Raw genomic sequence first — 12,280 nt, forward strand, 5'->3', positions numbered from 1 at the left:
CTCCCAGATTCAAGCGGAGCTGACAGAGGCAGAACAGGCAGTTGGAGGATAATGGATTGTAACATGTCTTTGATGGCAGCTTCCATCGTTACCTGCTTGCCTCTGGGTCACACATCTCCTCTCCGTCGAATACAGACAGAGGTGCCACTCTTCCATCATTTATTCTCTAGTCTACACCTTGCATAGAGTGCTTCTGTCGCTCTCTCTTTCCCTTTCTGTCTCTCTCTCTCCCTTCTCTCTCTCTCTCTCTCTCATCTACCCAAAGTTGTTCACACTCCTTCTATTCTGCTACACAGTCAGAACACTGATCTGATGGGCCACTCGAGCCCTGGACAGAGGAGGGAGCAGATACAGTACGTGTGCAGTTTAACCAGGGGAGGCTGGTGGAGGTAGAAATCGGAGGACGGGCTCATCATAATGCATGGAACGAAACGAGGAATGAGGAGCCCATCTTATGATTTCTCCCTCCACCAACCTCCCCTGAGTGTAACATACTGTACTATAGCACCTATGGTGACATAACATATATAGTTTGATTCTCCCAATAGCAAAGAGTGTGTGTGTGTGTGTGTGTGTGTGTGTGTGTGTGTGTAGTGCGTGAATGTGTTTGTTTGCTTGGTAGAGAGAGAGAGAGAGAGAGAGAGAGAGAGAGAGAGAGAGAGAGAGAGAGACACAGAGAGAGAGAGACACAGAAAGAGAGAGAGAGAGTTTTGGGTTGAACAAGTTCTGAAGTTCTCCTCTACGTCCAGAGCTCCTGTAAGCCGATAGAGAGATTTTTTCCTCAGGTGTCTCAGGTGCCTCAATGCAGAGGTGAGAGACAGGTATGAGGTATGGTAGGAGATACTGTAGGAGGGCAATACAGTGTGCCTAGTATGTGGTTTCACTACCAGGTACAGCTTCCATACAACCATTCACAACCATGGCATTGCAATCAAAGTCAAATTCAAAACAGCTTTATTGTCCATCTCATTCACATACGGTAGGTCAGAACATTGTCTTCAGCATGCGGCTCATGTACAACCTATCAGAAAACAGTCAAATGCTAAATACTTGACATTGAGACGTACCAAATGTTCCTCCAGCCTGTAACAGAAGCCCGTGTCTCAGCCAACCTCTCTGCCTCACGGCGACTTAAGCAGCAGTTTAGAGCGACTCCATTTTATAATTGTTGTGAAGCCAAGAACTCCCTCAATTACACACAATTTCACGGCTGACCCTCCTCTGATGTTTAATTCATAAACCAGAGAGCTTGTTTTACACGTTCAAAAATGTGTTCAATTACGGAGCCTTCCCCAGCTCCCACCAGTTCAACAGCAGGTCCCCTTGCATTATTGCCTTATAGTAATTTAAAAAAAAACTATACTATACTTACTAAAGAAAATAAACCCTATACTTATTTTCCTCCAATCTCTAGCACTGTGACTGCCGGTGGCAGTTGTTCTTATCAAAGGTTTTCTTACTAAGACTGATGTATAGTTTATTGACTTACTTTAGACAAATGTACTCAATGTAAGACGCTTGGGATAAAAGAGTCGATGGAAATAGTATTGAAGCCATAGCTAATGGGTTTGATTGATGTCATGATGACTGAATGTGTCATCTCCATCTGTCTCTGTGTGTGTGTGTGTGTGTGTGTGTGTGTGTGTCTGTCTCTATGTGTGTGTCTCTCTCTCTCTTTCTCTCGCTCTCGCTCTGTCTGTCTCTCTCTCTATCCCTCTCTTTCTAATTACACAGAACAATGCTCTAATACAAATGTAAGTCTTGGAGGTATTGATAATGATAGCCCCAAAACAGAAACTGGCTCTTCTTTTTCATTCAAAACATATCTTGATCAAAATGAACAATGTGCGGGAGGGAGGCAACTGAGTTGTGGGTTCACGTCACACTGAGTCCAACAGACTTAATAAGGATTAAAGAATGAATGGAGCCACAGAGAGAGCAGTTATCATCACGATACAGTCTCTTTCAACTCCCTCCCATACAGTATACACACATGACGCACGCACACACACACAATACATTCCCTCACAGACACACACGCACAGACACGCACGCGCGCACACACACACACACACACACGCACGCGCACACACACACACACACACGCACACACAGACACACACACACACACACACACATACAGACACGCACACACACACACACACACACACGCTTATGTCCTACTCCCCTACTCTAGCCCAACAAAGAGAGACTAAAACAGCCAGGCAGTCTCATTATTTCTGTCCCATTTCCACATTAAAGTTTCATGTCCACCTTCCATTCTCTACTGTGAGGCGGTGTGGTCAGGACACACCCAGAGAGAGCTTCGGACGACGCTGTGTTATTTTTTTTGCGGCCCCACTCATATTTTTTATTTTATTGGACAGATATAGCGAAGTCAGACAGGAAGGTAAGGAGAAGAAGGGAGAGAGGGCATGTCAGGGCATGGCCTGGATTCGAACCCATGCCGACATGGGCATATACACTCACCGGCCACTTTATTAGGTACACCTTTTCAACTGCACGTTAACGCAAATATCTAATCAGCCAATCATGTGGCAGCAACTCAATGTATTTAAGCATGTATTTCAAAAAGTGCTGATCTACTGGGATTTTCCCACGCAACCATCTCTAGGGGTAACAGAGAATAGTCCGAAAAAGAGAAAATATCCAGTGAACGGAAGTTCTCTGGGCGAAAACGGTGGGGGGGATATTATCTTGGCACAAATCTTCAGAAACTGTGTGATGTTATAATATCAATATGGATCAAAACTCTGAGGAATGTTTCCCGCACCTTGTTGAATCTATGCCACGAAGAATTAAGGCAGTTCTGACATTCCTCCTCAGGTGGATTCGAACCTACGGCTAAGTGCCTTACTCAAGGGCACGCTAGTGGTGATGTTTCAGGTGGGATTTGAACAACCTTCCGATCACCAGTCCAACTCACTATCCACTAGACCACTGGACCACTCCAGGCCACAGACAACTCTGTGTGTCACCATCCCAAACAGAGGCACCAGTACTACGAAGACTCATTTTAGTTCAGACAGAAGTAGGAGAAAGAGAGAGTGAGGTTCAGTATCTTCTCCATCAATCCGTGAATTTACTCTGTGAGACAACTGTCTATGAACACCAACACACACACACACACACACACACACACACACACACACACACACACTCGTAGCATTCATTCCACACAAGGGTCTTTTCCTTCAGGTTCTATAGTAGAGCTTTTAAGTGCCAACTTCAAAGAGACTTAAAAAAAAAGCCTTTGGGGTGAAGAACTAAAGTTACTTTGAGTTTGCTACTCTGGGCAAGGTCATGAACTGTCTGCCGACTCCTCTCTGCCCCCGTACCAGATCTACCCCTCTATGAGTATGCACTTACTGTATTCCCTCCTCGTCATAGACTTTTAAACTGGCTGTACCCCATGTCTTTGACCTCAGACTAAAGCACACTTCCGTTTACACCATAATATAATCGTCAAACAGTGGACTGGTTCACCACTAACAAGGTGTGGGTTCTCTCTCTCTCTCTCTCTCTCTCTCTCTCTCTCTCTCTCTCTCTCTCTCTCTCTCTCCCTCTTTCTCTCTACCCCCCTCTCCTAGGATGTGTCATACTCTCCTAAGTGATGAGAGAAGAGAGGGATGAGAGAGAGAGAGAGAGAAAGATGGATGGATATTCTAAATGTCATGTCCTCTGTTGTAGAGATCAGAGGGAATCCTTTGTGGCTCCTGGGAACACCAGCACCGGGCTGGAAACACTTCCACTGGAAATGGCCCCCTGCCCCCCTCTCTCTCCTTTTCCTCTCCACCGCCTCTCACTTTGTCTCTCTCTCTCTCTCTCCTGTCTATATCTCTCTCTCCTTCTCGTTCGCTGTCAAATGTTTATGCCTCTCTGACCCTCTGTCTCTCTTTCTTCCTCTTCTTTTCTCTCTCTCACAATTGTTCTCCTTTTTTCCCCAATTGACTTTGAATGGGAGAATGAATGAATGAATGAATGAATGGTCTCTATTGTCATTAATACAGTACAGGTACCATACAACGAAATGTAGGAGGGGGGGCTCCCCTGGTGCTTGGAAAAAAGACTAAAAACAAGAGAGCCAAGGGTAAAAAAAAAAAAGAGTGTGTCATCTCAGCTGTATCTGATGTATGCTTTAAAGAAAAAACAGACCACTAGCACCTATCCAAACTCCCAATCCAGCCAGACAGTTATTACAGTATGTATGCTCTCTCAATAGGAGATGAGAAAAGCTCAGGTACGTAAACCTGGCTGCTAGACAGAGCATAATCATCCTTATTACATAGTCAATCGTTATTACTGGACTACTGTTGTGTATACTTCTCACTGCTCTATGATGTGACCCTTACTACTACTTGCAATACTGGAAAACTGTATACTTTTTGGGGGGTTGGGGGGTGTACAAGGATGTTGTTTTGTAATGTTTGAGTAGTCTTAATGTGTGTCCTGTTGTGTTGTTGTCGGAAATGTGAAAAAGTCAATAAAAAGAAGTCCAAAACAAAAGAGAGCATAGTCAGCCTCATGAGAAGACAGTTGAAGGTAGGGTTGTTGCTTATTCTGTTCTTGATAGACACACCCACAGTTGTTCTCCTTTCCCCCATCGCTTACTTTGAATGGAAGAATAGCAAACCTCTAGTCTCTGGATTCATATTTTATTGAGGTGTCTCATTGACTTTTTACAACAGAGGTGGTGTATAGTTTGATGTAGTAGCAGTGTCAATTTCATCATTTCCTTTAGAAGTTGGAAAGCTGTAGAACTGGTATTGACTTCTGATTCTCAGACCAATTAAATGTTAAGAAGAATCCTTACAGGATACAGATAGATGCCCTATGAGGTTACATAGTTGCATAGTTACTACTAGATACATAGAGTCCCTATTGAAGTTACATCTCCATCTTTCTCTCTCTCTCTCCCTCTCTCCCTCTCCCTCCCTCCCTCCCATAGGCACACAACACGATCAATACCAGGGGAGCTGCCTGGTGAAGGGTGAAGGAGTGAAATTGGATAACAATTAGTCCTGAACTAATTCCTTGGTTTCCCGTGAAGAGAGAGGAGGATAGGAGGAGAGGGGGGGAGTAGGAGAGGGGGAGAGTGTGGATGAATGTGGGATGAATGATTTTGTCACGTTACCCCGTAGCCCCTGACGCAGCCTTTAACACCCTCAGAATACTTTGAAGTAAAACTGCAGTGACTCAAAACTGTTTTTAACTGTGTATCGTCAACATCGCTAAAGACCCCGTCTTCAGAGCATGACAGATTACTTTAAAATAACATCAAAGAAGGTCTTTAAACTTTTGTCTCTTCCTCTACTGAGCGTGCCCGCAGAGCATTCTGACATCCTTATCTCTTCCGAGCAGACTCCACTACTGCAAACCCCCCCCCCACACACACACACACACACACACACACACACACACACACACACACACACACACACACACACACCACAGGGTCGTCAGCCTCATTTTTCTTCTCTTTCATGATTCTTATTTCCTACCCGTCTGTCTGTGACTGATGCCACGTTTTGGCATTTTGGCATAACCAGGTTGACTTGGTGGATTCCAACACACTGCAATCTCTCTCTCGGCTTGGCAGGGAACAGACATACCAATTACTTGGTAAGGGAGATAAGCGATGCGGCTTCCGCAGCAGGGAGCTCTGCAGTCTGCATGTTCTCAGGTGCCAGACAGCTCTCCTAGGACAGGCTCTCGCAGCACAGGCCAGAGGGGTTCCAGGTTTCATTTGAGTTAGAGAGAAAAGGACTGTCACTTCAGGTTGTTGACTTTAGCCTTTGTCCAGTCGTCTTGGTGTGGGAGATGCTTCTGTACGTGTGTGTGTGTGTGTGTGTGTGTGTGTGTGTGTGTCTGTCCGGACGGATTGTATGGCAGCTAGTGCTGAGGCACAAACATGTACATTTCAAGCCTGCAAACTGTGACACTTTAAATAACGTGAAAAAATACTTTTGTGCAATATGACAACCCTAGTTGACTATCTGTGCAGTATAGTACAGTGGATTGTGTACATAGCCTTTATTTATGTAAACCAGCTCCTTTTACCTTCTTGTGATTTTATTCTTTTTCTAAAAGTTTTTTTTTTCCCTTTCCTAACACCAGGGGAGCCACCCCTCCTAAATTTCGTTGTTTGGTACCTGTACTGTAGCAATGACAATAAAGTCCATTCATTCATTCCGTGTGTCGGTGTGTGTGTGCACAACTGTTTTTGTGCATGTGCATGTGTATGTGTGTGTGTGTGTGTGTGTGTGTGTGTGTGTGTGTGTGTGTGTGTGTGTGTGTGTGTGTGTGTGTGTGTGTGTATGTGTGTGTGTGCGTGCGCGCGCTTGCCGCCTTCTATTTACCATCTAACTGAGATGAGATGTATTTTCTTTATACATCTTTATACCTCACATCCATGGCCAGTATTTACAGACTATAACCCCAGGCATAACGGAGGAGACACACTGCCATCTAGTGGTCATCAGTGGTACAACTACACACCCACTGTTACACAGTATAGCTTTACAATAACATAAGTCGGCCTACAAGTGTAAGAAGTCTTCAGTAGTGTACATTCCTCTGCCTAATCTAAAAATCCATCATAGATTGATAGAGGACGTACTCAGTGGTGTAGTCTAGTTTTTTCTAGTGGGTATACTGTGATTTTGCCCTCCCAGTCAGAGCGACACCTGTCCCGTAGCGACACCCCATACGCACCACCACACTCACTTATGCATACAGTATGCATCTACACCAGTGTTTGCTGCCTTGGGGGGGGGGGGGGTGGCATGGACTGTACTTGTACATCAAGCTGCCTCACGCTACAGAAACAGGAGATAGGCTCCTGCCCCCTAAGGGCCGTTAGGCTCGAGAACCATCGGTTCTCAAGGCTACTTACGTGGTCTTGACTACATGTCCACTTTCTCACCTGGTTCTTGCTCTCTCTCTCTCTGGTGTGCCGACACCATCCTGCTCTCTCTCCTTCTCTCCCTCTCTATCCTCCTCTCTCCCTCTTTTGCTGTCACCCAAAAGGCAAATATAACAACCAGAGTATTTATAATTTAATAAGAGGTATACATTGAATTCATATAAAATCATAACATCATTCTAATTGAATATTGGGTTGCTGTGGGCAATAGAGTCAGATACTGTCTTTAATTACTCTCTCACCTGTAAGAAAATCGTATGTCCAACTACAAAAAACAGACATTTCCAATGAGTGAGGGTTTGTTCCAATGCTTCAATCCACTGTCCATGTACTGTAAATATGCCATTATGGTATTACCATAAAGCCCAATTCTAGCAGAATAAGAAAGATTGTATATCTACTTTAAGTAAAATAATAAAGTGCCTCCAGTTAGCTCTTTAGCTGGCATGTGTGCAGCAGACTAGCTCATCTAATCACCTCTGAGCTAGCTAGCTAGCTTGCTAGTTCTTTGACACTATTATTCACACCATGAAACTATAATCAGACACTTGAATGAATGAATGAATGAATGAATGAATGAATGAATGAATGAATGAATCGTCTTTATTGTCATTGCTACAGTACAGGTACCAAACAACGAAATTTAGGAGGGGTGGCTCCCCTGGTGTTAGGAAAGGGGAAAAAACACTTTTAAAAAAATCACAAGAAGGGAAGGAGCTGGTTTACATAAATAAAGGCTATGTACACTATCCACTATACTATACTGTACAGATAGACGACTAGGGTTGTCATATTGCACAATAGTGTTATTGCACATTTATTTAAAGTGTCGCAGTTTGCAGGCTTGAAATGTACATATTTGTGCCTCAGCACTACACCTGATTTTTTCAGTCCAGCTGGCTGGCGAAATGAGGGAGTGCTTCGCCAACCAATCAGGTAGCGGTATTGCCCTGCCTCCCCCTACCATCCTAGGTTTCGCAAATTCGCGGCCCGCCCACCCCAAGGCTCTGTAGGGGAAATACTGAGACTAGCATTCTGAACGACTGGTTATGTGATAACAAACATGTCAGAAAGTTCGAAGTAAGTGCTTCGTAACACAGGTCTACGGGGTGAATTTTATGAATGAAAGTGAAAGTTCTGTCACAAAACGCCGTTACGTATCCTCGCGCATTTTCTAGTGGGTATACGCAAATCCTTGGCCTTTCCTAGTGGGTATACGGCGTAGTCCTGCGTATCACGTAGACTACACCACTGGACGTACTGATCAAACAGGCGGGGTTGGGCTGGGGAGCGTTCAGCGGTGAGTCATCATGGGAGGGCAATGTTTCCTGGGTTTGCCATGCCATAAACCTCAGTTATTGCTGATCTTTGAGATCTCTTGCATCATATTCTAAACCAGAATATTGATGGCCTTCTGTTCTGCAGCTCCAAAGCTACAGTGCGCATCCGTCTGAGAAGGATCATTTTCACCGTCAACAGCTTCAACACTTTTTACAAGAGTACACAGACAGAATAGAAAAGGAAAGTACAATTACTATCAGTAAGGAGCGGCAGTAACAAAGGCAGGGCTTTACGTTTATTTATTGGTATACGTGTAGATAAGTAGCTTTTCTTGCTAGAGAGAGATAGAAAAAAGGGGCATTTGAGGTTATGAACGACGACTTAGAAGCGCAAGAAGATGAACTGTTGGCGCTGGCAAGTATCTATGTTCCGGAAGAGTTCGTTCGGGCAGAGTCGGCGTCACTCGGGCGGATTCGGGTTTCTGTTGACCTCCCACGGGACTTCCATGTGATTGTCAAACATGGTATGTTTATGCTCATCAATGATCATTACTCACACGTTTAGTACGATCTAGTGTGGTCACAATGTTCAATCTGCTGATCCCACTGGCTCACCACAAACTGCAAAACATAAGGTAGGGTGTTCACACATATCATTTTGCTTTCACTTTAGATAAAAATAAATATGTCCATCTCACATAGAATTTCATGAGAAAAACTATGGTCCAAACCCCATGGTTCTATCATGTACGGTTCAAAAGTTATCAAGGTTTACCTCTTTACATACAAGGGGAATATAAGGTGAAATATAAGGGGGAACTTTTATTAGGAATATTTAATAATGTTTTATTCTGGTAGGCAACCATCGTTATCAGTTATCCAATACTTGTGAACGGCAGGCCATAGACAGAATGGACCATAACATCGAGTAATAAAGCTGTGATAAAGCAGATAATGGTATTCACGTTTCCTGACTGTTTGTTGTTGATGCCAAGGTGACAAGCACAGGGAGTATGGGATATCATTCCTCCCTCCCCTGTTGATGACCTTTGACCTACCTGTGGATTACCCCTCCACCTCCCCACCCAGTTTCACTCTGAGCTGCAGATGGCTCTCCCTCATTCAGGTGTGTTAAAGCTTTGTGTGAGTAAACAGTCAGACATCCCTCTCTGTGTGTGTATGTGTGTCCCTCTCTCTCTCTTTCTCTCTCTTTCTCTCTTTCTCTCTGTTTTTCTCTCTTTCTCTCTGTGTATCTGCCTGTGCTCATTTTTGTGTGTGTGTGTGTGTGTGTGTGTGTGTGTGTGTGTGTGTGTGTGTGTGCGCGCGTGTGCGTGCGGGTGGGGTAATCTGTGGTTTATGTCCCAGCTCTCATCAGTATGTAAGCATCTGGATGAGCTATGGCAAGGCAATGTGGGAAACGTAGTCCTTTTCTACTGGGTCCAGTTCCTCCAAGAAGACCTCCTCAACTTCCTCAAGATCCAGTCCCCTCTGGAGATCCCTGTCTACTACCAGGCTGCTCCAACCTCAGAGGACTACAACAACCAGGCTGCTCCAACCTCAGAGGACTACAACAACCAGGCTGCTCCCAAGTCAGAGGACTACAACAACCAGGCTGCTCCCAAGTCAGAGGACTGCATCAAGGAGTCTACTCCAACCTCAGACCGCAGCCAGGCTGGAGGAGGTCTGGAGGGGGGCTTGGAGGCCCTGGACCCCAGGGCTGCCCTCTCAGAACAGACCCCAGACTCTGACCTCCTGGCCCATCTCCTGGACTACGATGAGAGCCAGAGGCAGAGGGTATTTGACGGCAAGCCGTATAGCTGTGGCATCTGCTTCCTGGTCAGGTTGGGTTCCGAGTGTGTCCAGTTCAGAGTCTGTGGTCATGTTTACTGTAACGCGTGCATGGCCGAGTACTTCAAGGTCCAGATCAGAGATGGGAACGTACATGGACTCACCTGTCCTGAGTCTGAGTGTGGCTCCGCGGCTACACCCTCACAGGTATGTACACACACAGGGACACACACGTACACCACACACACACACACACACACACACACACACACGTACACATTGGTGAAAACTCCCACTCCCTCTACGAGGGAACTCAACTCAGACAGTGCTGCCTCTTGCCCCTCCTCCCCTCAGGTGAAGCACCTGGTGGGGGAGGAGCTGTTTGGTCGTTATGACCGCCTCCTGCTCCAGTCCACCCTCGACCGCATGGCTGACGTCGTGTACTGTCCTCGCCACGACTGCACCGCCGCCGTGATCCTGGAGCCAGACACCAACGCCGCACTCTGCCTCGTCTGCCGCTACGCCTTCTGTTCCCTCTGTAGGAGGAGCTACCATGGCCCCTCCCACTGCCCACTGCCTGCAGGGCTTCAGCGTTATATGCTGATGCAGGGTTCCTATGCTGACGTACCCGAGGCTGAGTGTAAAGGAGTTCATTTATTATTTTACTTCGTTAAAACGTTGTTTTTATAATGTCACATTGAATTCAATTGTCTCTGGGTGTGTCAACATACGTGGCCAGTTTTAGAGGAACGTTTTTAACATTGCATTGGCTTGGCAATGTTAGTGGTAAGCTAGTCTTGCTTAGGCATACCTCCAAATCATGTTGTTCTCACGCACCCTTTTGGAGGTATGCCGTTTAAAACCCTGCCTACTGGTGAGTCAGCTCAATTAAAAAGCACTTAAGTTCAATCAAACTGTGTGTGTGTGTGTGTGTGTGTGTGTGTGTGTGTGTCTAGCCGGGCTCAAGGGCCTGTGGGAGGACTATCATTCTGGCAGCTCTGGGCGGAGGAAGCTTCTGGAGAAGCGTTATGGGAAAAACATACTCCAACTCGTGGTGGAACAGAGTCTGACTGGAGGCTGGATGAGCAAAAACATCAAGAAATGTCCATGTTGCTCTGTTAAAATAGAGGTGAGTCTGGTGAGGCTGGTGGATGTCGAAATCAGAGGACGGGCTCAATGTAATGCATGGAATGGAATAAGGAATGGTATCAAACACGTATTAGAAACCATTCCTTATTCCATTCAATTCCACTCATGTATTACAATGAGTAATTGTAAGTATTGGAGGTGCTCTTTCGTCATAGGGTCAGTCAAGTGCAAGAACAAAAAGGCAAAGCACTCTTCGATTTCGATGTTTATATTCTGGCACGTTCAATGAACAGATACAAATGTAAATTTGTTTCAGTCACTCCCCAACCATGGCTAAGGCCAAAAACTTTCTTTACCTTTATCACTGAACAGGTCAATTAATAAAGGAAAGTGGAAGAATGTCTTGCTCCTCCTTTCTATTGTTGCATTTGAAATAAAGTTAGTTTATATTTGATTGAATATGTCATGACGTCCCCCGTGACCAGTCTGTGTGTGTGGTCCGGTCCTTACAGAAGAATGGTGGTTGCAACATGATGACCTGTACCACCTGTTACCAGCGCTTCTGTTGGTTGTGTCTGACCAAGGGGAAAGACTTTGCCAACCACACCTGCGACGACGACGCCTAATTGCATACTAGGTGTACGACCACGACAACGATGATGATGATGATGATGATGATGATGCTAACCTACCAAATCAAATCAAATAGAACTTTTATTTATAAAGCATTTAATATGCAGAGGTAACACAATGCACTTCACAGAAATAAATATATAGCAGCCATAAAAGAGGTCCTCACATTTCAATGGGACCACAAAAATAAAGGTTACATACATAAAAATTAATAATTATAAAAGTTGCTTTCCTCATGCACAGAATAAAGTTTGGGTTCTTGGCCTAAAGAGCAATGTGTTGGTCTGATTGAATCCATTTATTGTGTGTTATTTATCTGTGTTAATTGAACCAATGAAATCGAAGATTGGACTATAATTACATTTTTATGAAACTTGGGTGAATGATGCGTCTTGCTGTATCAATGATATCCATCCTGAGGTTGTATTCTCCTTTCTAGGGTGAATGTAACATTTTAGACTATTAACTTTGGCTTTATTATCGATCACTAAATCTGTATTTATTTAGCACATTTCATACAGACATCTCATCATGACGGATATAG

The 12,280-nt window shown here is 44.8% G+C and overlaps 1 protein-coding gene across 1 annotated transcript; it reads left to right on the forward strand.

Moving 5' to 3' along the window:
• Window positions 1-8,596: 8,596 nt before the first annotated feature.
• On the forward strand, window positions 8,597-11,729 carry LOC308155148 (E3 ubiquitin-protein ligase RNF14-like; the record flags this gene model as incomplete). The annotated part of the gene is made up of 6 exons (XM_080528398.1): window positions 8,597-8,750; window positions 9,222-9,352; window positions 9,592-10,221; window positions 10,369-10,654; window positions 10,971-11,143; window positions 11,616-11,729. The coding sequence occupies 6 exons, from the start codon at window positions 8,597-8,599 to the stop codon at window positions 11,727-11,729; spliced, it is 1,488 nt and encodes a 495-aa protein (XP_080384524.1).
• Window positions 11,730-12,280: the final 551 nt, after the last annotated feature.

Source organism: Nansenia antarctica (genome assembly GCF_963989245.1).
Source record: "Nansenia antarctica genome assembly, chromosome: 1".
Taxonomy (NCBI): domain Eukaryota; kingdom Metazoa; phylum Chordata; class Actinopteri; order Argentiniformes; family Microstomatidae; genus Nansenia; species Nansenia antarctica.